The sequence below is a fragment of the Penicillium antarcticum genome (genome assembly GCF_028974205.1).
Source record: "Penicillium antarcticum strain IBT 31339 chromosome Unknown utg000009l_segment0_segment0, whole genome shotgun sequence".
Classification (NCBI taxonomy): Eukaryota; Fungi; Ascomycota; class Eurotiomycetes; order Eurotiales; family Aspergillaceae; genus Penicillium; species Penicillium antarcticum.
This window is the reverse complement of record NW_026695307.1, coordinates 999,596-1,026,917: the sequence shown is the minus strand read 5'-3', so window position 1 is coordinate 1,026,917 and position 27,322 is coordinate 999,596. Positions and strand designations below refer to the sequence as shown.

The following is a 27,322-nucleotide window of genomic DNA, read 5'->3' as shown; positions in this document are numbered from 1 at the left end:
TGTGAATGATCATATCTAAACGACGACAAGACCTCCTACCGCACCCTTTGGCGCCGCAGGCGAGATAGCAGGACAAATAACCCTGCAGAACATCGTGCGCCCGGGGCTCTGGTCTTCACAATGGACGGACGACAGCAATATATCCCAGGGCCGCCTTCCTCCCAACCACATCCTATGAACCTACCTCCTCCTCCGCCTCGCCAAGTTGTACCGCCCCCTCCCCCTGGCCCGCCGCCAGGGTCGACATATACCCAAGCGACGGCATACGGAGTTCCGACAGGATGGCAGCAGCAGCAAAACTGGGGCAGACAGGCGCTGACTCCAGGCTTTCCACCACCCCCTCCACCTCCCATAGTTGGCCCTGCACAAAATCACCACCTAGCGTATGGCCGCCCACCGGCTCCGTTGTCAATAATCCCGCCGCGCCCTCCTAATGAGTCCCAACCGTTGACATCCGCCACCTACATACCTGGCAACGACACGATTGGGGTTGGCATTCCGGGACTCTTCGATACTCATGGAAGAGCCCAATATGACCCGTATGCGCACTCCGCTACGGCCGAAAGGCAACGGTTGGGTATGAACCAACCGCATGAGCTTATCAGCAACCAAGCTCCTTACAAACTAGAGCCAAGTCTCCCACAGACTCCTGGGACTCGCACTGCTCCCCAATCTTTTGGTCTCCATGGTAATATTCACGAACTGACATCCAACGACAGCCCACAGCCGCAGCCGCAGGCTGGTGAGATTGTCAAGTCGTCAAGCCATCGCCAAAACCCGAGCGGTGCGTCGTTGGGTGGATTGTCGCACAGCGAGGCTGCGATTCAGTGGCCATTGGAGCGAGTGCTCATTTGGCTTGCTAAAAATGGGTTCTCAAATGATTGGCAGGAAACATTCAAGTCTTTGGAACTCCAAGGAGCCGACTTCCTCGAGCTTGGCCACGGCTCTGGTGGCCGAGGCAATCTGGGCAAGATGCATCAGGTCGTTTACCCTCAATTGGCCAAGGAGTGTGGCCGAAATGGCACAAAATGGGATCCTGGCCGTGAACGAGACGAAGGCAAGCGCATGCGCAAACTGATTCGTCAAATTCACGATGGTTCGCAAGATGCGGTTTCTACGCCTTTGCAGCCGACACAGCCGAATGCATTCCCTGACAGTAGTCTAGGGTACTTTTCTAATCATTTCCCTGAGCCGCGTTCTGCTGGCCCCATCGCTGGTACTAACGATGTGAGTCCGGAACATCTCACTGCGCTGCACGCTGCCAATCAGAAGCAGGCTGGACAGCGTTCAGTAACAATGCCGGTTCCTACTGCTCACGATTCGCCGAGGTATGATTCTCCAGCGCGGGAGTCGCCAACCTGGCTGCGATCTGACTACTCGCGGAATGCCCTGGCTGGAATCGGCGAGCATCGACGCCAGAGCCCTTCGATTGGGAGTGAAAGTGGCACATTCCAGGGTGCTGCACTTCGCCCCCACGAAGGTAGCCCGAAAAGTGGTAGCCCGGCCTTGCCATATGCGACACCCGCTTATACGCAGCACCCAACTTCGTCTACCGGGGACTTGTCCTTGAAGTACGACCACTCTCGAGGCAACAGCACCGACTCTATTCCAGGTGCTGGGAGGGGCTCCACGCCCCGTTACTATGGCAGACAAGGTCAAGAAGGCGCTCGTCCTTCTCCGCAGGATGCCTATTCTCGCCAATGGAGTGGAGATACCCCTTCTTCATATAGAGACCATAGTAAAGGCTTATTGGGTTTCCTCAAGAAGAAAACAAGGGCCAATGACTCCAGTCACCCATCACCCGACCAGCAACAAGACGATTCCTCGCCAACTACCAGTCCAGAGACTCGTCCAAATGGGGCTTATCTCCCCTACTCAAAGCCTGGATATAACTCAAGTGATCTGTCTGTCGGCGAGCGTCCATCCACGGGTACAACAAAAACCAAGAAATGGGCCTTTGTTACCATGGACGGATCGATCTTCCGTCTGGTTGATATCTCCGACATGGAATCGGTTGAGAATCTCCGTGCTGAGATTTGTCGAAACATGGCAATCTCTGACTGGACCAGTGCTCAAATCTTCCTCACAGAGCCTGGCCAGACGGAGCACGAGAATCCTTTGAGCGATGCGAATCTCACGCATTCGCGTCGAAACAAGTCAGATCAATACGGTTCTCTTAAACTGTTCGTCCGTGGGAATCCTGTTCATCCTCCTACTACTCCTCGAGTCGATGGCCTGGGTGTTTCTTTCGCTGATAAGCCGAGCCTGTCTCCAACCGCAACACATCACCAGGTTCACAGAAAGCCACTAGACGAGGACGCACTAAATCGCATCTCACCGCATCACGCTATACCAAGCTCCCCATCCTTGGCCTCGAGGCAAACCACGATCAAGGCTCCAGTAAAGACATCTCCTGCGGAAATCACGCCAGACCCGAACCAACCTCTAGATTCTGAAAAAGCTGATCTGCTCGCCCGTCATGAGGAACATATGCGTGAAGTTGAGCGAAAGCAAAAGCAATATCTTCTCTCCAAGGCGCCGATGTCTCAACAAAAGGCCAATGCCTATGGTGATACCGGCTACAGGCGTAACGAAGTCATTGATTTCGACAGCCCTCGCATTTCTCCTTATGATGAAAAGAAGGGAGAATCGCTTGTACCACTTCGCAAGCCGCCAATGGCACCGATTGAATCCAACACCCTCACCAAGGTCAACTCTCTCAGTAGAAGGCCAAGTGAGGTCAGCTACCTCAGCAGAAGACCAAGTGAGCGCCCTCGAAACCGGCCGGAGGTTTCAGCACATGGTCTTGGGGCTGCACTTGCCAGTGTTGGCCGTGTCACAAGCGCCATTGGCACTCCGTTGCCTTCAGTGGCTCCAGCTTCGCCCACCAACCGGGACAGCGTAGGCTCCGAGTCGGATCCAGCTGGGACGCTTGACTCTGCTGGAACAGTGTCAAGTAAAACAACTCTAGGTAGGTACCATGCCATTGATCCTCGCTTCTTTGCTAACCATTCATTAGACTCGCGACCCTCTTCCTCGAGAAATTCTCAACCCGAAGTATCATTCGCCAATCAATCGCCTGAAAAATCCGACATTGACGGTCCCTCGAGGCCTCCATTGCAATCCCGCAAGTCATTTGGACCAGAGTTTGACTTTGAAGAAAATCAGGTGTCCTTCCAGCGAACTCCCCAGCCACAAGATGACTCGGATGACGATTCCGACGATGGCCTCTTTCAAGTCCGACCTTCAAGAACCCAGGAGGAACAGGAAACGGAACTAGAGCCCGACAGAAAGTCAGAAAGGCCATCTCTCACGCTCAAGACAGGAGACCGGCTCAGCAAGGGTCTATCTGTTCGCTTCAAGTCTCCGAGCACAGCCGGTCCCAGTTCTGGCGACGCATCAGATGGCAAGGGACCGTTCTCCGCAACCCCTTACGAACCTGTATCGCCTGAAGATGAGCGGCCCCCTCGTCGAGATTCTTTCGCCCGAGATGTTTGGGCTAGCAGACCTGCCGTCGAAGGCGTTATTGACAAGCTTGACGACTTCTTCCCTGACGTTGATCTTGATGCTCCTTATCTGGATGAGCCTCCATCACCAACCCCCAAGGCCTCCAATGCTGAGCATGACACAAGCCTCAACGAAAAGAAGGAAGCCCCGCATCCTATGCCGCATCCCACTCATCTCCCTAATAACCCCTATGGATCCGACCAAGCTACCGCCAGACCAGATGCTAGTATTGTGGCTCGACGCAATATCGCACGGGGTGGCGGCGGCGGCGGTCTGTCTCGTATGAAGTCCATCCGTCAAGTGGCCCAGGGAGCGAACCGAACGAAGAGTGTTAGCGCTGCTGGCCCTCAAAGGTCGGGTGATCTTCTGCGTCGGAAGAGCACGAAGATGTTCGGCGCCAAGATCATGCAGATCAGGCCTCGACCTGGTAGTCGCATCAGCCAGCTCGACCCCATTCCGCAGAATAGTAACCAAGTTACATCGAATGCTGGCCCTCCTCAGCGACAGCCCACTTTCCGTATCATCCGCGGTCAACTTATCGGCAAGGGTACATATGGCCGAGTATACCTAGGAATGAACGCAGACAATGGTGAGGTTTTGGCGGTGAAATTGGTCGAGATCAATCCCCGAATTGCCGGGACGGACAAAGACAAAGTCAAAGAAATGGTCGCTGCATTGGACCAGGAGATTGATACCATGCAGCACCTTGAACACCCCAACATCGTGCAATATCTCGGTTGCGAGCGTGGTGAATTCTCCATTTCTATCTACCTGGAGTATATTTCTGGTGGTTCCATTGGCAGTTGCCTACGGAAGCACGGCAAGTTCGAGGAGAGTGTCGTGAAATCGCTCACACAGCAAACACTCAGTGGTTTGGCCTACTTACACGACAAGGGTATTCTCCACCGTGACCTGAAAGCAGACAATATCCTCTTGGATCTTGATGGAACCTGCAAGATCTCTGATTTCGGTATTTCCAAGAAGACGGATGATATCTATGGCAACGACTCGAGCAACTCCATGCAGGGTTCTGTCTTCTGGATGGCCCCTGAGGTTATCCAGTCCCAAGGCCAAGGATATAGTGCCAAGGTTGATATATGGTCTCTTGGCTGTGTTGTACTGGAGATGTTCGCTGGTCGAAGACCTTGGAGCAAGGAGGAGGCAATTGGTGCCATCTTCAAGCTCGGAAGTCTGAGCCAGGCTCCTCCTATTCCAGAAGATGTCTCGCTGAACATTAGTCCGGCGGCTCTTGCGTTTATGTATGACTGCTTTACAATGTATGTCTTAGCCCTGCTACCCTTCACCCTTGATAATAACTAACATCTTATTTAGTGACTCGGCTGAACGTCCTACTGCCGGAACCCTGCTCACACGTCACCCCTTCTGTGAAGCCGACGCAAACTACAACTTCTTGGATACGGCGTTGTACTCCAAGATTCGCGTCTGAGGTGTTGATTCTTTTCTTTCTCCTTAGCGTGAGCTGGACTTTCTTGATTGTTTTGAGTCTTTATTTTCTCCTTTCTTTGGATCGTACATACCCTATCCCTGTCTTTTAGTTTTGAAGCGATACTAGATGATTTTTTGGGGGTTCCCAGCCAGCTGTACATACAAACTGCTGGTGGATCACGACATGAATCTGAGATACTGGTTATTTCCATTACGAGCTACTGTACTATCTATCAGTAAGTCTGTGCACACAATTGGGAGCGTCTCAAAAGATCACATATTCATCTCAGGCCTATATACAAAGTTGCGCCATTCCACATGGTATCTATGCTGAAGAGGCGAATGGGGGCTAAGTAAATTATAAGAAAAGAAACCGTCAAACCCTAAGAGCTGGTACTCAAAAGATCATCATTATCATCCTCAAGAACATCAGCCTGCAAGCCAGCAACGCCAACCCGGAAAACGCCCTCGCACCACTCCGCAAAGGTATTAACATCCCAAACAGCATCCTCACGCCCCTTGCCTTTCCTACTAACAGAAACGCCCTTCCCCTTCTCAGAAGAAATATACTTCTCAAAGAAATCCTCATAAATCTGAATCGTGCGGTCCTGCACAGCCCCAACAAGCGTCTCTTTCATGCGCGTATCGTCAATATACTCATTGAGAATCTTCCTCAGAACAGGAACCTCTTTCTCAATAGTCCGACAAGAAGGGAGGATAAGTTCCCCGCGCTGAAGATTGCGCGTATCGACAAACTTAGCCGGCAGCGAAGCAGTCATGCGCGCCGCGAATGCATTGATGAAGTCATTAATGACAGTGCGCAGCCGCCCATCCAGTTCGACTTTAGCATCGAGCATGTTCTCCACGACGCGTGGGATTAGACCGTGGCCTACCAGTCGCATTAGGTTGCGTGGGTTGAAGAGGCCGCCGCGTTCGCGGAGTTCCCAGAATGTGCTTGTCACGCCGGAGAAGTCGAAGGTTATATCTGGGGCAACGTATTCGATGTCGAAGGCTACAATTTGTTGTTTTAGGATTAGAAGGTGGCTCATTAGGAAGAGTTGGCTGTCTGCTGGTGTTGATTTGGCGGAGATTTGGGTGCTGGCGTCTTGGAGAGAGAGCGTTGTTTGGTGGACGATTTGGTGGGCTAGGTCGTCGAAGACGGTGGACTAAGCATTTGTTAGTTTGGTTTTCGGGTGTGAGTGGGAATGTCTCTTACGTTTACTAGGCGGTAGATCCGACTCAGGAGCCAAATTGCCTTTCGTAGGGTCGGATACCAGCCCTTGAGAGCAGTTTGGGTCTCAAAGTCCCATTTTCCATCTTGCTCTTGTGATTCGCCATTGTCGTCACCTGTCTTGGCTGTCATGTCGATCATGGTAGCGGCAGATGTGTCCTTCTTGCCCGAGATCTGAGTGTCTGACACAGTCAGGGATACTTGGCGGTTGCGCATGGGATAGTCAATATCTTCTGGGCGAGGCTTGTATCGTTCGATTTCATCCTGCAGAACAGCCAGAGCACGGAAGACAAGCCGGGCTTGAACATCTTGCAAAGCTGGCTGGATCAAGACTGAAAAGTCGAGCTGATTTGTTTCGAGATGTTCTGGCTCGTCTTCGGGGTCTGAGAAATACCGGGTTTGTAGAAGGGTGCACAATTGGCAGAGTCTGACGATGTCGGATTCGTGGATGATTCGAGGGCGAAGATGATCATAAAGTGGCTCGCATAGTGTTTCAAGGAAGTCATATAGGCCTCCCTGTCCATGGAACCATTCTCCCCATAGGTCATACTCGTCGAGACAGAGTCCACGGATGTAACTGATACTTGCGCGAGCAAATGCAACCAAGTCTGTAGAAGAGCTAGGCATCTGAGTAATCTCACCGAGCTTTTTGCGGGCGAGTGGAATGATCAATCGTGCACGGGTGGCCGAGTAGTTGCTGTGGAGTTCGCTCATAAGACTTTGATATTCGGCTTCGTTGCTTTGGTCTGGGTTGAGTGGTGGAACAGCTCGTTTCTGGATCTCGACTCCAATTTGTTTCAGCTCAGGCGCTCCAACCCTGAACTTGGCGTACAAGAGAGCGGACAAGGCTGTGTCGTTGAGTTGCTGATCTGAAATCTTTTTGGAAACGCTCTGGTAGATATGTTTGAGCGAAGAAACGAAATTCCCGCGGATGAGCGTTAGAGCACGCGTTAGCAGTAGACGATATCTAGATCGATAGACTTCGGCCTCTTTTTGATCCATCTGCTTTGAGTTAGCCATGAACATGTCTGGATAGAAAATTCACCCACATGCGTCTCCATATAATCCAAGCACACATCAAGACGTCTCAGCATATCCGAGAACTCCTTATCGCGGACAGTATTTCCTGCGCCGGGGGCATTGAGCCGTCGCGAAGCTGGATCCAGGAAATCATAATAGTGAAGATTGTTCTGGATCCCATTTGCAAGCTTTGTATCCCGTTCCTGGGCTAACAAGAGTCCCTCGCATTGCTTCTCAAAGTTGGATGTCTGGGTCTCGACCGACTTGAACGACTCGGACAAGCTGGATAGATCGTCCAAGAGGTTCAAGGTATTCGCCAGTATTTCGTCAATGTGTTCCTTGGATTGCTCGAGTTCATCTAAGCAGTTCCTAGATAAGCCCTTATCAGCAAAGGTTCGAGGCTATATCCAATTAGGGGCCGTACGTGTACTCGTCGTAGCTCTCTTCAATTAGGTCATCCTTGACACCATTGAGCCATTGTGAGAACTCGAGTTCATTATTCCAGCCCGGAGCTTTCCACTGGAAAGAGCTAAGAGATTCCTCCTGTGGCGTATCGAGGGTTGGCTGAGTTTCATATGCGGTAGGTTTGCGCGGCGGGCCAGAGGGAGCGGTCTGGCGGCGGGCTCGTTGCTGTTTTGTGGAAGGCATGGTGCATTCAAGGCCCGGGGAGTGTATTCGAGATCAACTTGCAGCTCATAGCTCTCGGCTGGCTTTTTCCAAAGTGTATTTCGGGCCGAGTGGAATGTTGAAGCCGACCTGCGATGTGGTCAACTCCGGTCCCGCTGTTCCAGGTGTTCTGCCACGAGCTGCCGCCTCGATCTGACGCAACAAATCACAGGCCTGATATTTCGAGCTTCCCCGGATACAACATTTACTTTGCTAGCAGCTTGAGCTTGATATGCTCTAGTTGGCGATTCCATTTTCTACGATGCTATCCACACATATGCGACGGCCTGTGACACGCTCGGTCCTTGCCTTCCGCCCTCCCAGAACTCTGGCCCAGTCACTCAATGCGCCATGGTCTCGATTTGCCAGCAGCCAACATAAACCCCAATCCGGCTCATCGCACTGGGTTCGCAAGTCCCTCGCATTTGCAATGACAGGAACTGCGGCCGTTTTGGGCTATTCTTATATGACCGATGGAAAGAAAGCTTGGACTAGTGCTCCGGACCCAGCGAAGAAGGAAGCCATCGACGTCAATGATCTTCGTGCTCAATTTGTTCAAGAGAAGCGAAGCCTCAAAAGCCCCGCTGTCTACATATGGGGTTCCAACGTGTACCGTGTGGTAGACCCTGGGTCTAAAGACACCGATATTAAGGTCCCGCGACGATTCAAGTACTTCAATGGCCAAGTTTTGAGAGATCTCAAGGTTGAGGAAAAGTCTGGCGCAGCTATTACTGAAAAGGGAGATTTGGTGCAGTGGGGCCATGGCTTCTCAGAGACGGAATACAAGCCCACTGAGACTCTGACCGGCAAAAACCTCACCTCGCTCGCTTTATCGGAAAGCCGAGTCATTGCGCTTTCCTCTGATGGAACTGTATACTCCTTGCCGACATCCAAGGAGGAGCAAAAAAGTGGCCCGAAGGCACGGGAGAGCTCATGGATCCCATATTGGACCAATCAATCTAATCTGAGCTACCGTGTGCTGAAGCCATCTTTGAAGCTGGGTGAAAAGGTCACCAGTATCAGTGGAGGACAGGAACATGTGCTTCTTCTGACCAGCTCCGGTCGAGTGTTCTCAGCGGCATCCTCGACCGAGAACTACCCTTCCCTTGGCCAACTTGGGGTTGAGGGACTCACCTGGTCAACCAGGCCCAAGGGACCGGCAGATTCTTGCCATGAAATCACAGCTCTTAAGGGCTCTAAAATTGTCCAAATTGCAACTGGAGATTACCACTCTCTTGCCTTGAGCAAGGATGGTCACATGTTCGCATTTGGTGATAACTCTCTTGGCCAATTGGGTGTGGAATGGGACGTGGAGCGAACATTCAGAGATGCTCCTTTCGCTCTAGATGTGGAAAGGCTGTATAAAAAGAACTCATACCTGCCAAGGGTCACCAGCATTGCTGCCGGTGGTGCGAACACCTTCTTCACTGTTGATGCCAAGCGTGTTTTGGGACCCAAGGAAGACCCTACCGGTGTCCGCGACTTGGGTGTGTTGACTGCAGACACATGGTCTTGTGGTCGGGGGATTTGGGGCACTCTCGGCAATGGAAAATGGATCCACATGCAAGATGCCCCTACAAAGGTGAAGGCATTGAGTGGCATGAGCGAGTTTGACGAGAAGAAGAACCAAATGTCGCCCATCCGTCTTCATGATATGTCTGTCGGCACTACCCATGTTTCGGCTGTCCTCGAAAACAAAACCAGTGTCAGTAAGACAGCCAAGGACACCCTGGACCAGTCTAAGGACTGGGGCTATGATGTGCTGTGGTGGGGAGGCAACGAGCACTTCCAGCTCGGTACAGGCAAACGCAGCAACCAGTGCAAGCCAACCTATATCAATGCTCCACCTGAATCCAAGAAAACTGAGGCGGAGGCGCGATTGCAGATCATTCCTCGCCACAAGGGCAAGGTTGGTAAGCGCAATGTGAGCATGGAGCAACGGGTTGAGTGTGGACGCCATGTCTCTGCCATTTACTCTGCTGTATAAAAGTAATAAGGGAATTTGTATATTATTTATGTCATATGAATCCAATTGTAATACTCTACTCAAAGTCTCTTCGACAATCTTTGGTTTGATAGTTGATACCAACTGCAAACAGAGCAAACTTACGCCGCGGAGACGCTTGGACCACCGCTTATCCAAAAAATTTCCAGCGATCCAGGCGTATCTTTCCTCACCACACACCACTACAATGCCTCGCGAAAAAGAGAAGAGAGGCCGCAGGGCCGAGAAAAAGGCCCAGAAGGATGACTCCAAGCGAAAGTTCGAGGAAGCGCCGGATGCCCCCGTCGCAAAACGCATTAAGCCCTCTACCGATGAGGCCGACGAGACCATCGAACAGCAACAAGACGAAGCTTTTGAACACAATGAGGATTACATTCCTTTGGAGCAGGGAGATGAGATGGATACACAGGGCCCAGAGGAATCTGGCGATATGCCCTTCTATGGTCTTCTTGACGATGAAGAGTCGGAATATTTTTCTCGTGCCAACGAAATGCTGGAGCTGAACCAATTCCAAGACGCCGAAGAACGCAGTTTATTCGTCGACAGTGTGTACTCAGAGGCCAATGGCAAGGAGTTGAAGATCGCCTGTAGTCAGGGCTGCTCGAGACTCATGGAAAAGTTGATCTCTATGTCAAACGCTGAGCAGTTGCGTCGCATCTTCAGTAAATTCGTTGGCCATTTCCTCCACCTGGTGCAGCACCGATTCGCCAGTCACTGCTGTGAAACACTATTTATCCATGCTGCGCCTGCGGTCATGCAAAAGGCCAAAGCCAAGAAGCCCGACGAAGAAAATGAAGAGGAGGAGCCTGAACTATCTCTCGCGGAGATGTTCATGGCTGTTATTGAGGAATTGAAGGAGAACTGGGGTTTCCTGTTGACGGAGCGCTTTGCGTCGCACACAATCCGAGTGCTGCTTCTGGTTCTTGCCGGTGAGCCGGTGGATGTCACATCAAACGAATCAATTGTCGCCAGTCGTAAAAAGGAACGAATGGACATCCCAACGATTCAGGGAGAGGAGAAGCCACAACCCGAAAAGACAAAGCGGAGCGTGCCAGAGTCTTTCGAGCCAGCACTCAAGAAGATCATGAATGATATGGTTTCCGGTATTGACGACACTTATCTGCGAGCCCTGGCCACCCACCCAGTGGGTAACCCCGTGCTTCAGGTTCTTCTGTTCCTGGAGCTTTCCCATTTCGGGAAATCCAGTGCCAAGGACCCCAAGTCTACTATCCGTCGACTAGTTCCGGACGAGTCATTTGAGGAGGACGGAGAGAGCGCAATATTTATTCGCGGACTTCTCTACGACCCAGTTGGCTCTCGCCTTTTGGAGACAATGGTGCGCTATCTTCCTGGTAAGGCATTCAAGAACCTCTACAGGAATAACTTGGGCGAACGCATTGGGTCTCTTTCACGAAACAGCACTGCTGGATATGTAGTCCTTCGGATCTTGGAAAGACTCGGCAAGGACGATTTGAAGATTGCCATGGATCACATTGTCCCCGAAGTGACGGGTTTAATTGAAAGATCAAGGCTCATTGTCCCCAAGGTGTTGATTGAGCGATGCGTTGCTCGCAGTGTCGACACGAAGCCTCTTGCCGAAGCACTTGAGGCTGCTTACGACAAGGACCCCACTCTCAGACTCCAGCAAATGCTCAAGTTCACTCCTTCGGAGAAGCCTTCGCAATCTGAAGACCACGATATGGATGGTGAGGAGGATATTGGCCGCAAATCCCGCTTTGTACCTCAGGAATCTGCGGCAGAGAAGGCAGAGAAGCTGCATGGCTCTCTCCTGGTTCAAGCTATGCTAACGGTCCCCGGCCCGCTCAGCCAACTTGTTTACACAAGTCTGCTTGCACAGCCCAACCACATCATTATCCAACTTTCCCAAGAACCCACATCTTCTCGTGTCGTCCAGCAGGCGCTCACTTCCTCTACATCCACAACTCAAATCCGCCGACAACTCACCACCCGCTTCCAGGGCCATCTGATGGAACTTGCTCTGAACAGCAGCGGCTCCCGTGTCGTTGATGCCCTCTGGTCCGCAACCAAGGACATCTTCTTCGTCAAGGAGCGCATGGCACAGGAACTCTCTCAGAACGAAATGGCCCTTCGTGATTCCTTCTTGGGCCGCGCAGTCTGGCGAAACTGGTCCATGGATCTCTTCAAGCGCCGCCGAGGAGAGTGGACTCGCAAGGCCAAGGGCATTGAGGAGCGAGCTGAGCACGCTGAAGGTACTGGGCGTCCCAAGTCTGGAATTGAGTTGGCTCGCGCCCGGTACGCAGCAGCCAAGGAGGCAAGTGCTGATGAGAACCAGCCTACATCTACCGAATGAGTGATTAGTAGATAAAGACATATTGGACGAAATGCACATGTACTTATATCAACTAAAAAGTGTTGATTTGTCTTTTAGTTACTACATACCAAAAATTAGCGTTTCTCAACATAAAACTGTGGACGTTCTATTGTGATATGTACTTGAACAAGTAGAAGTATAGCGGGACAATGCAGCATGGCGCATAGTGCGGGTTCCTGCAGATTCGCCTCATCTTAATTGTGTTCCGTAGTTGCATGGAATTATACTTATAGATCGTATACTTCAACCATATCTATGATGAAATAACCCCTATAGTAATCTGTATACGTCTCCATAGTAAGCCACTCTCACACCCCACAGTGGGATGATGTCAAGCTCTGCGGGATTGTCACCATCTCCGAGATCGCCGGGAAACTTTTTTACCCCCGTCATCCCACATCTTTTCTTTGTCTTCACACTCAATTGATTACCTTTGCTCTTGTACACGTCCAACGTGAGCATTTGCACAATGTCGGGCATTGCGCCGTCCACTAGCCGCGCTGAAGAAGTGCAAAACGTGAGTCAACTTAGCCCGCAATGATCTGCATTACGACATTGGGTCCTCTTTCAAATACCCATGTACTGACACTCAATTGAATAGCTTCTGAAAGCAGTCGAAGACCTCCTCATCCCATTTATTCGATCCGCAGATGAGAATCCCAGCGGGTCCTCAAAAAAGAACGGCGCCAACGGACATACCGGACTGGCAGGAACATCGCTGGTAGACTATAAGAAGCCCGAAGAGCTGCGGGACATCCTCCAGCTAGATATCCCAGAGAAAGGCACAGGGCAGGAAGGTCTGATCGAGACCCTGCAGAAAGTTCTGCAGTACTCGGTCAACACCTGGCACCAAGGCTTCTTGGACAAGCTCTATGCGTCAACCAATGCCCCCGGTGTCGCGGCAGAGCTTATCCTCGCTACCTTGAATACCAACGTGCACGTCTATCAAGTCTCGCCTGCGCTGACGGTGATCGAGAAGTTCACCGGTCAGCGGTTGGCGAACCTCTTTGGATTAAACGGACCCCGGGCTGGAGGTATTTCAGTCCAGGGAGGCTCAGCATCAAACACTACATCTGTAGTCATTGCGCGCAACAACCTCTATCCCAGTACAAAGACGGACGGTAATGGCGATTACAAGTTCGTGCTCTTCACCAGCGCGCATGGCCACTACAGTGTAGAAAAGGCAGCACAGATGCTCGGATTCGGTAGCAGTGCTGTGTGGCCCGTTCCCATCGACAGTGAAGGTCGCATGATTCCAGCTGAATTGGAAAAGCTGGCGCAGAAGGCTCAAAGCGAGGGCCGTACACCATTCTATGTCAATGCTACTGCAGGTACAACAGTCTTGGGCTCTTTCGACCCTTTCAACGAGATTGCTGCCATCTGTCAGAAGTATAACATGTGGTTCCATATTGACGGGTCATGGGGCGGTTCGTTTGTCTTCTCTGAGCGACAGAAGTATAAGCTGGCCGGCGCAGAGAAGGCGAACAGTATCGCCATTAACCCGCATAAGATGCTCGGCGTCCCTGTGACATGCTCGTTCCTGCTGGCATCAGACATGCGCCAATTTCACAAGGCAAACACCCTACCTGCTGGGTATCTATTCCACAACGAAGACACCGCAAATTGCGATGGAGAGTCAGAATTGGAAATTGAGTCACCGGAAGTGTGGGATCTAGCAGATCTCACCCTCCAATGTGGCCGCCGTGCAGACTCACTGAAGCTATTCATGGGCTGGACATACTACGGTAGCAAGGGTTACGAGCAGCAGATCGACACGGCATGCGACGTTGCCGTACACTTGGCTAACACCATTGACCAACATCCCGATTTCACTCTTATCAGTGAAAACCCCCCGCCTTGTCTACAGGTTTGCTTTTACTACACTCCTGGCAAGGAATTCGTCTACCCGCGTGGCATTGTCTCGAATGAAGCTCAGCGCGCGAAGAACAATAGTAAGGTCACTGAGCAGGTGACACATGCTATTGTTCCCAAGGGATTCATGGTGGACTTTGCGCCTCCCAGCGGTGACGAGGATGCTGTTGGCAATGGAAAGTTCTTCCGTTGTGTGGTCAATGTCCAGACAACCACCGAGACCGTCAATTCACTTGTTCACGCCATTGTAGAAGTTGGTCCTGGTATTGTTGGGGAATTGAAGGCCAGCAACTCCGCCGTTCCGCGAAAGCGACCTGGTGAACATGGACATGGGCCTGTGGTTCATCGCTGAACGGCTACGTGCTAGACTGTGACTTTTCATACGCAAATTTTAGATTTTTAGAAACGAGAGACGGGACATGATGTACAAAACTCATAGATCAATTGGAACAGATACTCCGGTGTGCAGGAGGATGATCTAGAAGAATAGAATAGGAGTATCATGGGTATACTGTAGATTGCTACTGAAACTATCAATTACCTATCTCAACTCTGCGCTCCAGCACAGACCGAGCCTCCGCTTCGGACAGGGTATTAATTTCCAGTTCAGCAAGCACGCCTCGTGCGCTCTCATTATCCCTGAAGAGTCTTTTTTCCACATCCCACAGCCCTAGAGCGGCATCGTCCTTTGCAGGGGCATCGCCCTCGTGCTCAGCGGCACTCAAGCAAAGAATGCGTAATCCCTCAGTGAGCTTTTTGATAGTACGCATGGAGATGCCCGCGTTGTTGGATGCTCCCAGGGCTGCATCTACCACACTACACAGATGATCGACATCGCTGGCAAGCTGAGCCGCTCCGGTAGTAGAGAAGGTATTCTTGGTCAGAACATAGTCCCAGATATAAGTCTGAAGTGATAAGAGAAGGTGGCGAGAGACTCGTCGCAAAGGTGCAGTTCCCAGTGCGTGGGATAAGAAGGAGAGTTGGGTAGACAATGTACGCATGGCATGGGCAAGATCCGAAGACGGGGAAAGAGGAGGGGCCGTCGCCGTGGCGGAGGGGGTGGACAGTGTAGCCCAGGTGGAGACACGAGAGTAGGGCTTCAAAGCTGCGAGGATGTTGGAGGAAAGGGTAGAAGTGATGATGGTTTCAGAACGGAGTCGTAGACGACGGTAGGCGGATGCCGTTTCATCGAAGAGGGCACCATCTGAGGAGGTCTCGGTTTGTGTACCATTGTTGTTGACAACGGACGAGGTACGCGATGCAACCTCCGCGATGGACATAGTGCCAGCCACGTTTCGACCGTTGTCTCGGTTCTGTAGGACCCGATCCTGAAGCTCGGACCAGAGCTCAACAAAGAATACATCGTTGCTCCAATCTTCCATCTTCTTTTCTAGGTATTCGGCGCTGCCAAAGACCCTGCAGAGTCGCTCCAGGCCGGCGACACCCTCCACGCTGACTTGTCCGTCAGCTCCTTGCACAGTGCGTCCAAGCGTTGATGTCATTGCAAGGTATGCTTCTAGGGCAGAATAGAGGCGTTCGTGGAATTGGTCGAAGATTGTGATTTGGATGTCGATGAGGAAGCGCAGCTTCTGGCTGAAGGATGATAGAGGCTGGTAGCGCTCGGTAATGGTTTCGAGAAGATCATTCACGCGGATTGCAGCCTTGGTTGGCTTCGTTGCCGTGAGCTCCATGCCATCGTAATCAATCTCTCCGCTATCTGCTGTATCGATGATGTCTTTGTATCGCGCCAGCGCAAAGTCTTTTTCAACCTGAAGCCATCGATCATACCAGCCCTGTCTTGTCAAAACTTCCCACGTCATGCCCTTCCAATTGTCATCCGCATATGGGTCCGGTAGATAGTTCCACGTCTCTCTTATCTCATTGTCAAAGTTCATCAGTTCGTGAATGAAGTGGCTGAGTAGTTGAGGGTAGTTGGAGATCTGAGGGAGGAACAAGCTGATCTTTTGGGTCAACATCGGAATCAATGCCGTGATGAAACTGTGTGAAGCATTATAAAAGTTCCATTCCAGGCTTGAGCTAACATTTTGAGCTTTTTCGTCGAGAATAGGCTGCAAATGGGTCACAAAGAATCCGCCATATTGGTTGATTAGGTCCATGATGTGTGAGAGGAAATATTCAGGCTGCAAAATGGATCAGAACCTTCATTTAGTAATAAATCGACATTGTCTTACCTTGTCAAGTCTGTTTGTCGGCTTGTCTCCACTGAAGTGATACTTGAATCGGAGATCCAGAGGATGCACCATAACTTCCAATGGGAACAAGACCGGTGGCTCGAGAGCCACACCCGTTGCCAGTGCATCACGACTTCGAAGTTCACTGGGATAAATGGTCAGCATATGCTCTCAGATCCATGGACAGATTAACCATACGGTGCTTGGAGATCGATCAAGAGCTCAACATCTTGTCTCCAGCGAGCCAGGAGCTGATCGGTGATGTTCAACTCCCGTGTCGGCCACTTCAGCTCCTCTAAAGTCTTTTTCAAATTATTGCCAAAGTACTCTTTCATTTGCTGTCTCAGTGCAAATGCCAACTTCTCTGTGTAGTCGACTAGATGAGGGGCCGCTCCCTCAGCAGCAGGTTGGGCTTCCTTCAGTAATCCGACAATGGTCCGCAGTCGAGAATATGGCTGTAGAGCAGCGCCTGGATCGGAGGCAAGGCTCGTCAAAGCTTCTTTGCTGTATCACAGTGTCAGTATATAGTCCTTGACATTTGGCGAAGATGTCATTACCTCAATTCCTCAGCTTCCTTCAGTAGCTCCACGTATCCCTTAGAGACCTCTAGCCGTTGGAGGCTCTCCATGCTCTTCTCAAGTCTATGAACTGCCTCATCGCTGGTCTCAGATTGTGTGATGGCCTTTAGTCGTCGATCGATGTCCGCTTGCTCATTGGTGAATGCCTCGGCTTGCTTTCGAGTGGCTTCGGCATGGTCAATGGAGGCTTTTGTCGCACTAGACAGGACTTCGTGGGCTTCTGCTAACTATTTGACAAGGGAATATTAGCTATGCTTGACAGAAGAGAAGTTGGGGTGAGGGGTGGCACCTGTTTCCGCTGAAGCTCCTGTTGCGCGCGGAGGCTCGATAATAGCGAATCCAAACTCTCAAGATCAGCAGCGACCTGGATTTTATCATTTAAATAATCTTCGACTCGATTCCGCTCATGCGAAGATAAAGCCGTGAGAGGCGCCATTGTTGGAGGAGGAAATCAACTGCGGAAGCGCAAGGTGTCGCGAATGTTGATCCTCCGCCTTTGGACTGACGTCTTCCGCAACCCTCAGGTGGCAACCATGCGCAGTCGCTCTTGACTCTCCCACGCCTTTAGTAATGTCCAGTCCAGCCAAGAAGCGCAAGAGAAATGGGGCCAATTCATCGCCGCAGCCGACACGCAGTATTAAATCGTTCTTCAAGGGCCAGACTGAACAACCCAATCCAACGGAACCCGACGTCACCGAGCAAACACTCTCCGATGAAGCCCTGGCGCGCAAGTTGCAAGCGGAATGGAATGCCCAAGAAAATGCTCAAGACTATACCCCGGAGGCTGCTCCAGAGAATACCAGCTCCTTAGATGAAACCACGCAATCAGAACCGCAAATCAAGGCACCTCCATCTACTTTAATACCTTCAAGTCTACCTCCAGTGACTCCAAAAAAGAACACGTTGTCGCTGCAATCCTCAGCAAATACAGACGATATTACTTCCCTTGCCATTCCGTTCGATCAAAGTCCCCAGATATTCGATGCAAGTCAGTACGCAGCAGAATTGCAGTCGCATTGGGCTAGCCAAGGCGGAGATGCTTCTTACGCCTTGCTTACAAGGGCATTTGTCCTGGCGAATGCAACCACTAGCCGAATCAAGATCGTCGACACACTCGTCAATTTCCTTCGGGTATTGATTGAAGGGGACTCATCGAGTATCCTCTCAGCCGTGTGGCTAGCAACCAACTCGATATCGCCTCCATACGATGAACTAGAACTTGGTCTGGGAGGGGCCTCTATTTCAAAGGGACTGAAAAATATTTACGGTCTCGACAATCAAAGTCTCAAATCATTGTATGATAAACACGGGGATGCAGGGGATGTAGCATTTGAAGCCAAGAAACGACAATCATTCACGCTTGTCAAACCAAAGCCATTGAAAATCAAAGGGGTCTACCAGTCTCTGATGAAGATTGCTACAAGCAAAGGAACTGGCAGTCAAGAAACTAAACAAAGGATTGTCGAAAAGCTCCTGCAAGATACACAAGGCTCAGAGGAGAGTCGATACATTGTCCGAACACTGGCCCAGAATTTGCGAATTGGCGCAGTAAAGACGACCATGCTCATAGCACTTGCGCGAGCTTTCATCTACTCCAAACCAGCGGGAGCGCAATATGAAGTGCGGCCTCAGAGCGAAATGGCTCGCCTAAAGAAGGACGAGCTGGCCGAAATCTATAACAATGCAGAGGAGATTGTGAAGGCTTCCTATGCCAGACACCCGGATTATAACGATCTCATTCCATGTCTGCTGGAGATTGGACCTGCAGAGGAACTTTTGGTCAGATGTGGCCTGGATTTGCACATTCCATTAAGACCGATGCTGGGGAGCATCACACGAGATCTGTCAGATATGTTGACAAAGCTTCAAGGAAGAAGCTTCAGCTGCGAATACAAGTATGACGGGCAGCGCGCGCAAGTACACTGCGATGAGCAAGGCAAAGTGTCCATTTTCTCACGTCATCTCGAACTCATGACAGAGAAATATCCAGATCTTGTATCTTTGGTCCCGCAAATACGTGGAGAAGGCGTGTCTAGCTTTATCCTGGAAGGAGAAGTGGTTGCTGTGGACCGGGATACCGGCGACCTCCAGCCATTCCAGACATTGACCAATCGTGCGAAGAAGAACGTTGAAATTGGGGCAATCAAGGTCAATGTGTGTCTTTTTGCATTCGACCTCATGTATCTCAACGGCGAGCCTTTACTACATCGAACATTCCGAGAACGTCGCGAACTCCTCCGCAGTCTCTTCGTTGAAATATCCAAGCATTTCACCTGGGTAAAAAGCATGGATGCAACGTCGGCAGATTCTGAATCGGTTCTGGAGTTCTTCAAAAGTGCCACCGATGTCAAGTGTGAGGGCATCATGGTGAAAGTCCTCGACAACACAATAGTCGATACCAAAACAACCAACAAAGCAAACCCCGAAGATACCATCAAAGAACCACTAGAACAAGAGAACGGCAACAAACTCAAAGAAAAGAACGCCCGACGCAAAGCCCTCCTCTCAACCTACGAACCAGACAAACGCCTCGAATCTTGGCTCAAAGTAAAAAAAGACTACAGCACCTCCTCTGAAACCCTTGACCTAATCCCAGTAGCAGGCTGGCACGGCTCAGGCCGCAAATCAAAATGGTGGTCTCCAATCCTCTTAGCAGTCCGCAATCCAGAAACGGGCTCGTTGGAAGCTGTAACAAAATGCATGTCGGGCTTCACGGATAAATTCTACCAGTCGAACAAAGACAAATACGCACAAGGCAGCACAAACGTTATTTCCCGTCCCAGTTATGTTGACTACTATGGCGAGCCAGACATCTGGTTTGAGCCACAGGAAGTATGGGAGATGGCTTTTGCAGATATCACCCTGAGCCCGACATACCCAGCTGCTATCGGGCTTGTCAGTGAAGAGAGAGGTCTTAGTCTCCGATTCCCGCGGTTCCTTAAAGTCCGCGAGGATAAGTCTATTGATGAAGCTACGACCTCTGATTATTTGGCATTACTATGGCGCAAGCAAATGGAACGCGCCAGTGTTGAGAATAATTCGACTGGGAAGGACGTGGATGACACGGTTGGCGTGGAAGAATAGAGTCTTCGCTTAGTAGACATCATAATTGCATGTTGATCAGAATCAAGCCAGCGCGATCAGTGAATATAATTACCTGTTTCGCGCAAGTAGACATAATGGGGACTGAATCGCGCCATGCAGGCCTGTCTCAGCTGATCCGGCTGAAAGGCTAAATATCATGCCACGACAGTCCACGTCGACGCGGCGGCATATCAGCCAATCAATAGCCGATGTCATTTCTATTCCGAGATCACGTACATGCATGGATGCACCCGTTCCTCTCATGTACATGCAGATGAAGTATCTCATTCGCTGATACAAGTCCGGGGCTTCTGTGAGATTAGTCAGCACTATTTCTGCGTCATAGGCTTATCGTGCACTCTGATTGGTTGATATTTTATTAACTTTGAACGCGAAAGTGACGCGAAAGAACGCGGTTCGATTGGGCGACGCGGTATTGAGGGGTTGGTTGAAGAGTTAGTTGATGTGTTCGTGTGATATTGCTGAGTTGGTTTGGACGTGATGGGGTCATGTGTATTTCGTATTGGTGAGGTATGTGGGAATTTGGTTCCTCGTGGATTTTCTACACAATCAAAATTCATAGCGTGATACAGATCACTTCTATGACTAGAATACCATTTACCGTATACGGATGCGAGTTGTGGAGATAGAGTGCAGATTTGCGAAGTAGTAAACATTGACCATCCCAACTATCTCACATTTTTGCAAAGATAGAAGCCACACAGGGATATTAGCTAAGGTCATTAAGGGCATGGGGGAATCCCGGGTTTCATGGGCAACATATGCCGGGTGTAAAGAAAAAAGAAAAACAAAGGATGAATGCAAGGTAGGAATGTCCAAGGACAGGGTTGGCACAGACATAAGAAAGCAGGAAAAGGAGGCAAGACGAGTGGTTGCCCAAAGAAAGAGGGGCAATGCACAGAAGCAAAGCATTGAAAGGATAACGCCTGATATGCAAGTTTGGATGGAATGGGCAGTGGAAAGCCAGGTCTGTCCTCCAAAAGACAGGCTCCCGGATGAGACAAGGGGCAAATTACTTAGGGGATACACAATGTGTACATAACATGATCATAATAGAGTCGTGAAGGGGGCTTATAAGGGAGTAAAGGCATAAATGAACAGAGAAAAGAAGAAGGGCAGAAGTGAAGCGGTTCAAGGGCGGAGTTCACCGCCGAGCTGTAAAGCCAGCCCGGTTTCCTTGCCACTCATCCGAGGATCAGAGGTGCTCGGAGGAACGATGGCATCGAAGTTCAATCGCTTGCGAGCTTGCTTGGTGGTAAGCGGGGTGCGGCCGGGATTGCCAGGGGTGCGACCACCCCAAGCTGGCTGAGCCGGGCTGGGGGTCACGTTCACGAAGTCGGCAAAGTTGAACTGCTGCCCTGGGGTTCCGAAATTGGCAAAGATTCCGCCGCCTCCAGGTGTGGGAGTCATGCCTGGTAGCATTGCGTGCTGGCTGGGAGGGGTGGAAGGAGGGAAAACCTGGCTGCCAGCACCCCTTGCGATGCGGGCAGGAGTTGGGGAGTTGGCCAGGTACAGGAGCAAGTCTGCACCATCCTCGTGATGGGGCCGATCGTTGCGCGACAGTCGCATGTGCTTGGGAGGAGGGGTTCGTGGAGGAGAAGAGCCTACCATCGAGCTCATATTCTGGAAACTGTGCAGCGGCAGATCGGGGTCTCTCTCCTCTGATGGTCTGTGGTAGGCTGGAGACGATAGCTCTGGAATTGTGGCCTCGGACATAAAGGAGGGGGCCTGGCGGCGACTTGTAAGGTGACGGTTCATACCAGGAGAGGATTCTGGCAGCCGGTAAGAACTCTTCCATGAGACCCGAGGAGCCTTGGCAGGACGTTCAGAATCCGAATCGGACCGTAGACGCTTTCGACTAGCAGACAGCATGGGCTGCATCACCCGAGAGTTGAATGTGACTGCATGTTTATTGCGTTCGGATCGAGGGAGTTCCTTGGAGTAGGTTGCAGCTCGGAGCGGAGGGGAGGTGAAAGGAGTCTCGCATCGGCTGCGGGAGAACTCAGAGGAGGAATCGGAGGGTTTGTCGCTGTCGAAAGTAGATCTGCCATCCTGCTGGTTCGGGTTCAGCCCATGCAGTCGACCATGCTGATACTTGAGTTTGGCAAGACCCAAGCGATCTTGCAGACTGAGGGAAACCTAGGCACAGAGAAGAGTCAGTTGACAGTCACAAGGATATCTGGAAGTATTCGCATGCAGCGACAAGTATTTGGGCCGTAATTGCACCCAGAAGACAAGGCTTGAGTTCTTTTCTTACCTGGGCAATGTCGATTTTGCGGATTGTTTTTTCAGCAGAGCCAGGCTGTGAAAGAGTCATGATGGCGAGATAGCAAAACGAGAGACAAGGAGAGGAACCCCTTTGGTAAGAGTAGAATGGGGGTTGTGTAGGAGCAAGGGCTGAGAAAGAAGGGCCAATTGGCGTGATGGAGCCGAGATTGACTACTGGAGAAATGTGCCACTTGAACGTATTGGGCAAAGTTACATGCGTCAAAGAGAATGGAAAACGTCGTTTTCTTCTTTTCTTTTCTCTTCTTTTTCTTCTAGCCCACACTTATAATCGAATTGCTAACTTGATATCGTTTGATCTTTTGTATCCAAGTTTGTGTCTCTATTCCCCTATTGACACTCCTACTACTAGTAGAGGCAACCTGCATAATCCTAGCTAGCTCTTACAGAATATGATGTATCCGGTCCTTACCCCGTCTCCCACTTAGGCACTTGAAGCGTTTGCTGAAAATGTTTTCTTTGCGGATTCCGGTATTGCCGTAGAAACAATCAGGTATGCAGGTTCCGATCCACTTAGCTAGGCAGACTAAGTTAGATAGAGTGGGTGACGATGTCATTCCAAATCCCCTGGAAATCTTAGAGCTTCCCCATCTCACCTTGACTAGAAAGCCGTAGGAGATGTGATCATTACTACATTGAATATAGAGCTCTGGAAAATTACCCTGTGGCTCTATATCCCTGTCTGAGTCTCCCTGTCTTGTGTCACGTGTAGATCACGTGTCGGGATTCTTAGTCCAATGCGATTGATTCATCTTGTGATCAATAAGTGTCAGTTGAAAATTGCTAAGGTGTAAAATGTTGAGATACTGCAGTACCTTCATGGTATCAATCTAGGTGCTTATACGGTACTGGTACTAGGGCTTCTTGCGACTAACAGCTTCACATTTCAAAATAGGGAATTGTATAAAATGCTACTGTGCCCGCAGTCATCATTACTGGTAACATCAATAATATGATACTCACGGTCCTGTTCCTCAATCGCTCTCTTGAACCTTTTCTTGGAATCTATCTTTTTGTCTCAAGTACTAGCCAGACAGTTCTAGAGGAACATGGCTGATCAAGCATTCCTCTACGAATCATCTCTTTGTACCTCCAGGATAGCGAACAATGGCCTTGACAACGTTCGTAAACTTGAATACACGATGTTGGCATTTGGATAGATAACGCTTGTCGCTATAATACTAGTTGAGACAGAAGAAATCAGAGGTAGTGGAGCTTCAGATGCCAAAGGGAGAAAGAGATACGTAGACCTTGCTAAGGTATAAGCGGAGGCTTAACCAATAGTGCGGTGGCCATGCGATTAGTACAATGGCAATATTGGATTTGGTAGATATGATTGACATGATAAGCTCAATCTTCTCGCGAAACAGGCAGACAAGAATATGGAATGAAAAAGGAGAGCTGTTATAGGTCTTCCGAAGCAGACATTACAACGAATAAACAGTGAGCCCACAATTCTCACAAGGCTATTTATTGTGTTGCCAGTGTGTTACCTATTGTAGAATAATATCGTTCGATTGGCCGGAACATAGTCCCTCTCTGTCAGTAGCTGCTCCCGTCGCCTTGGTCGAGTGCTTAGTTCGTTTGGTCCATCGGGATATATTATGTTAAGATGCAGACATTGGAAGTCTATAAATTATGCGCTGATCTTGAGATATTGTTCTATGAATGCCTGTGAGATGTAGGATAACGTGAATCAAACGTTCGCCAAGTTCACTTGGCTCACTTGGCTTACTTACTCTACGGCAGATATATGCGAGAAATAAGGTTTGTCAGTAGGCCAATGTTGCGATATTGCCAATTCCGGAATCGCCCCAGAAACTGTGGAAATTCCGATCCAAGAACGGCATTGACCACGATGTCATTACGTGGGGTATTTGCCCTGAAGTATGCGCCGGAAATGAAGGCTTCGCACGCTTCTCGCAGAGGGCGCGAAACATGTGGAAAGCCTGCACCAAACGTGCAGACAGAAGGCGACTATTGATCGGGATGTCCAAATAACTGAATCCAAAGGAGGTATACTTGGAACTGTGGCCCTAATCAAAATGGTGTTTCAAGATCAAGCCCCTGCAGCCCCAACGTATCCATGTGGATGGCTCAAACAGGGAGCCACCTACGTAGTTAAGACAAGGCAAACCCTGGTGATCAGAAAATGCAGCATAACGGAGGGGTTATCAGCCAAGCCTAGTAGACTACATAGTGAACAAAGCGTAGAAAAGATAGGAGAAAGGGATGTCTGAGATCCTGATCTCCAGGGTTCGGTGAAACATTGACTTTTAGGGTGCGATAGGCCGACCTGAACGGGTACGTAATGCCCATAAGCTAAGTATAGATTGTTTTATTTTTTTTAGGGCCATTTCTACTTCCTTGATTTCCCCCCCCCCCTTTTCACTTTCATAGCACCTATGATATTCAAAGAGATTATCTCAGCTATTGAATTCATCCCCTAGTACGCGGGGTCCGCAAACGGTCGCGCCCGTTCCTGACAAGTTACGGCAGCTGCCCGGAGTTTCTCCTCTTCGCAAACTCGCTATGCCGTTCTTCAAAGAGCTACGGCGCCGATCAAAGGCCAGTTTCCAGAAAACTCCAGCCCCGAGCGTGGAAGAGGTCTCCGGAAAATCATCCTCCACGATCGACACTTCCTCCCACAGCTCCATCACTCCACCGTCGTCGATTCGCCCGACCCTCTCTTCTCCCAGCTTGCCAGCGCTCAGTGAATCTAATGGCAGCACTGCGAGCACACCTGTTGCTCCCCCGCAGCGACCGGGCCCCTCGGTGCTCAATTCCCAAAGGAACAGCGTGATCGTACGGTCCCAACACAGCCCGTCCCGGGACGCGACAAGGAATACCAGCTGATACATTGGATGACAGGGCAGCAGCGCTTCCTCTATTAATGGCCTATACCGAACACAAGTCCCCTCTTCGCCATATGCCCCGCGCATCGTCTCCGTGTCCGATAATTCGTGGGTAAGTGGCGCCACCACAACCTGCAAGGCAGAACCAATTTGGTGGAATTGAAGCTTCTTGCTGATCTCTCTATAGGTCAATCAAAAGGTGCTCCTGGTATATGGCCAGATCGGTGACCCCAGACAACTTCCGCTGGACGGAAATATCACAGTCTACCACCACCAAGATAATTTCCCGTCAGTCGGCTGGCCCGTCACGGCGTCGCATTTTAAAGTCCTCGTTCATCTAGTTCCCGGTCCCAATCGTCTACGCTTCGATTTCGTCTCTCCCAAGTTGTCGACGGGCAGCACCCACCCCGCTATTCACTCGACTTGGATCTGCATCAACTACCTACCTCTAGTCAACACCCCGCCGTTACAGCTGGTCGTATTGCTTGGAAAAGATTCAGAAGGCACATACGATGCCGTGCCGGAAAGGGTGGAACGCGAGGGCAATGGATTGGACATGGCGATTCGAAAGTATCGCATGGCCGCCTATCTTTGGCAGGCTTTCACCGGCGAACAGATGTTCCGCAACAACTTTGGGCGCCGTTGTTTCCGATTTGAAGAAGAGTGGCAATCCGGTACTCTGAGCCGTCGCGATTTGACACAGGCTCAAATGCGAAACGAGGCAAAGGTCCACATTGTTCGCACTGATAAGACAGTGGCTGAACTTAGGGATCTCAACATTGCTCAGCAGAACGACAAAGCGGAAAAGAAGGATGAGCTGTTCAACATTGCCAAGGACGCGGTGCGCAAGCACTTCCAGCCTCAGCCTGGTCAGAAACAATACGTCTCTGTTCTTCTGCTCGATTCTCACTGGGATACCACATCACAGATGATCACGGGGCACGCAGCTTTAGGGTCGGGTGACGATGATATCAAGATGGCCATATTCGGATCACATTGTCTCCAAAGCTATCCATCTTGTCTTGAAGACGTAGTGGATGCTTTCACAGACTGCACTCGGACAGATACAGCCCACGTTGCCAACGACTGTGGTGAAGCTGGCTCTAACTGGGAATCCGCGAACTTGGGCATTGGTGCTCATCTTCACGAAGTTGGTCATTTGTTCGGGTGTCCTCACCAAGAGTCGGGCGTCATGCTCCGTGACTATGTCACTTTGAACAGAACGTTCTTGACTCGGGAGCCTTTCTCGACTCGGACAAAGGCTCAGGGACTGAAAGTGTGCTTGCCCAACGATGAATGTGGCTGGCATCGCCTAGATGCACTGCGCTTCCGATTCCATCCCAGCTTCCGACTTCCAAGTGATCCTTATCCCAATTCGGATGACAGCGTCCAGTTGTGGCCAGTGGAAAGCGGTAAAATTCTGTTCACTGCTTCATCGGGCATTGCATTCATGGAATTGTATGCTGAGGGCGAAGACTTCTGTCACAATTTCATTGAATACTTGCATACCGAGTCAAGCCCCAATGGTCTTCCCAAACAAGTTACGGTCACGGAGGGCGAACTGCGTCAACGGCTGTTTGGCACCGAAAAGGAGAAGAAAAAGAAGATTCGAATCGTGGTTTACTCTGGTGCAATGGGCAGCTATACTGTCGAGGATATCAGCCAATTGAAATCAAAGAACTCCCTGGTCAAGTTGCCGAAAGGCCAGTCCGGATATAAGAGCGGCAGGCTGGGCCACTCAGCCATGGAAGGCAGTGAACCCGAACAACTGTTGTTGGAGGGTGCTTTCGTGCACCACAAGCTCCTGACGTCGATCAAGGTTTATCACGGCCTTGCATTGGATGGTCTCGAGTTTTTGTACGCGGACAAGACTAGTCAACTCTTCGGCAAGCGAGGAGGTAAGCCAGATGGTGATGAGTTCACCTTCGACGTTCGACGTGGTGAAATTTTGCTTGGATTCTATGTCCGGGCTGGCCTCTGGATTGATGGAATCGAGATTCTCACGAGCTTGGGAAGGAAATCGGGCGTTTATGGAAACGCTGTTGGTGGCTCCGGGTATGTTGCCAATTGTCAGAATACTTCCGAACTATACTAACTCGTTTCCAATAGTCACACCTTGATCCCACCTCTGGGTTACAAGATTGCTGGAATTGCCGGCTCTTCTGCTTCTTGGGTCGATGGGTTCTCATTGATCATCCAACATTGA

General features: G+C 50.5%; 9 protein-coding genes across 9 annotated transcripts; 6 read left to right on the top strand and 3 right to left on the bottom strand.

The window, feature by feature from the left end:
• Positions 1-120: 120 nt before the first annotated feature.
• On the top strand, positions 121-4,954 carry bck1 (uncharacterized protein; the record flags this gene model as incomplete). The annotated part of the gene is made up of 3 exons (XM_058466808.1): positions 121-2,971; positions 3,020-4,784; positions 4,840-4,954. 3 exons carry the CDS (start codon positions 121-123, stop codon positions 4,952-4,954), a joined length of 4,731 nt encoding a protein of 1,576 aa, XP_058314654.1.
• A 382-nt stretch (positions 4,955-5,336) lies between these two features.
• On the bottom strand, positions 5,337-7,852 carry N7508_008744 (Golgi transport complex subunit COG3; the record flags this gene model as incomplete). Its single annotated transcript, XM_058466807.1, has 4 exons — positions 5,337-6,119; positions 6,170-7,186; positions 7,234-7,573; positions 7,629-7,852. The coding sequence occupies 4 exons, from the start codon at positions 7,850-7,852 to the stop codon at positions 5,337-5,339; spliced, it is 2,364 nt and encodes a 787-aa protein (XP_058314653.1).
• A 295-nt stretch (positions 7,853-8,147) lies between these two features.
• On the top strand, positions 8,148-9,857 carry N7508_008743 (RCC1 domain-containing protein; the record flags this gene model as incomplete). Its single annotated transcript, XM_058466806.1, has 1 exon — positions 8,148-9,857. The coding sequence occupies one exon, from the start codon at positions 8,148-8,150 to the stop codon at positions 9,855-9,857; it is 1,710 nt and encodes a 569-aa protein (XP_058314652.1).
• Positions 9,858-10,062: 205 nt separating this feature from the next.
• nop9 (RNA-binding RNA processing protein NOP9) lies at positions 10,063-12,207 on the top strand (the record flags this gene model as incomplete). Its single annotated transcript, XM_058466805.1, has 1 exon — positions 10,063-12,207. The coding sequence occupies one exon, from the start codon at positions 10,063-10,065 to the stop codon at positions 12,205-12,207; it is 2,145 nt and encodes a 714-aa protein (XP_058314651.1).
• A 490-nt stretch (positions 12,208-12,697) lies between these two features.
• On the top strand, positions 12,698-14,452 carry N7508_008741 (pyridoxal phosphate-dependent decarboxylase family protein; the record flags this gene model as incomplete). The annotated part of the gene is made up of 2 exons (XM_058466804.1): positions 12,698-12,745; positions 12,830-14,452. 2 exons carry the CDS (start codon positions 12,698-12,700, stop codon positions 14,450-14,452), a joined length of 1,671 nt encoding a protein of 556 aa, XP_058314650.1.
• Positions 14,453-14,633: 181 nt separating this feature from the next.
• On the bottom strand, positions 14,634-17,306 carry N7508_008740 (RINT-1 family protein; the record flags this gene model as incomplete). The annotated part of the gene is made up of 5 exons (XM_058466803.1): positions 14,634-16,241; positions 16,293-16,437; positions 16,491-16,796; positions 16,850-17,097; positions 17,160-17,306. 5 exons carry the CDS (start codon positions 17,304-17,306, stop codon positions 14,634-14,636), a joined length of 2,454 nt encoding a protein of 817 aa, XP_058314649.1.
• Positions 17,307-17,440: 134 nt separating this feature from the next.
• Positions 17,441-19,954, top strand: N7508_008739 (putative DNA ligase I; the record flags this gene model as incomplete). The annotated part of the gene is made up of 1 exon (XM_058466802.1): positions 17,441-19,954. One exon carries the CDS (start codon positions 17,441-17,443, stop codon positions 19,952-19,954), a length of 2,514 nt encoding a protein of 837 aa, XP_058314648.1.
• Positions 19,955-21,106: 1,152 nt separating this feature from the next.
• Positions 21,107-22,292, bottom strand: N7508_008738 (uncharacterized protein; the record flags this gene model as incomplete). Its single annotated transcript, XM_058466801.1, has 2 exons — positions 21,107-22,114; positions 22,233-22,292. The coding sequence occupies 2 exons, from the start codon at positions 22,290-22,292 to the stop codon at positions 21,107-21,109; spliced, it is 1,068 nt and encodes a 355-aa protein (XP_058314647.1).
• A 2,501-nt stretch (positions 22,293-24,793) lies between these two features.
• Positions 24,794-27,322, top strand: N7508_008737 (zinc metalloproteinase family protein; the record flags this gene model as incomplete). The annotated part of the gene is made up of 4 exons (XM_058466800.1): positions 24,794-25,066; positions 25,133-25,228; positions 25,304-27,171; positions 27,226-27,322. 4 exons carry the CDS (start codon positions 24,794-24,796, stop codon positions 27,320-27,322), a joined length of 2,334 nt encoding a protein of 777 aa, XP_058314646.1.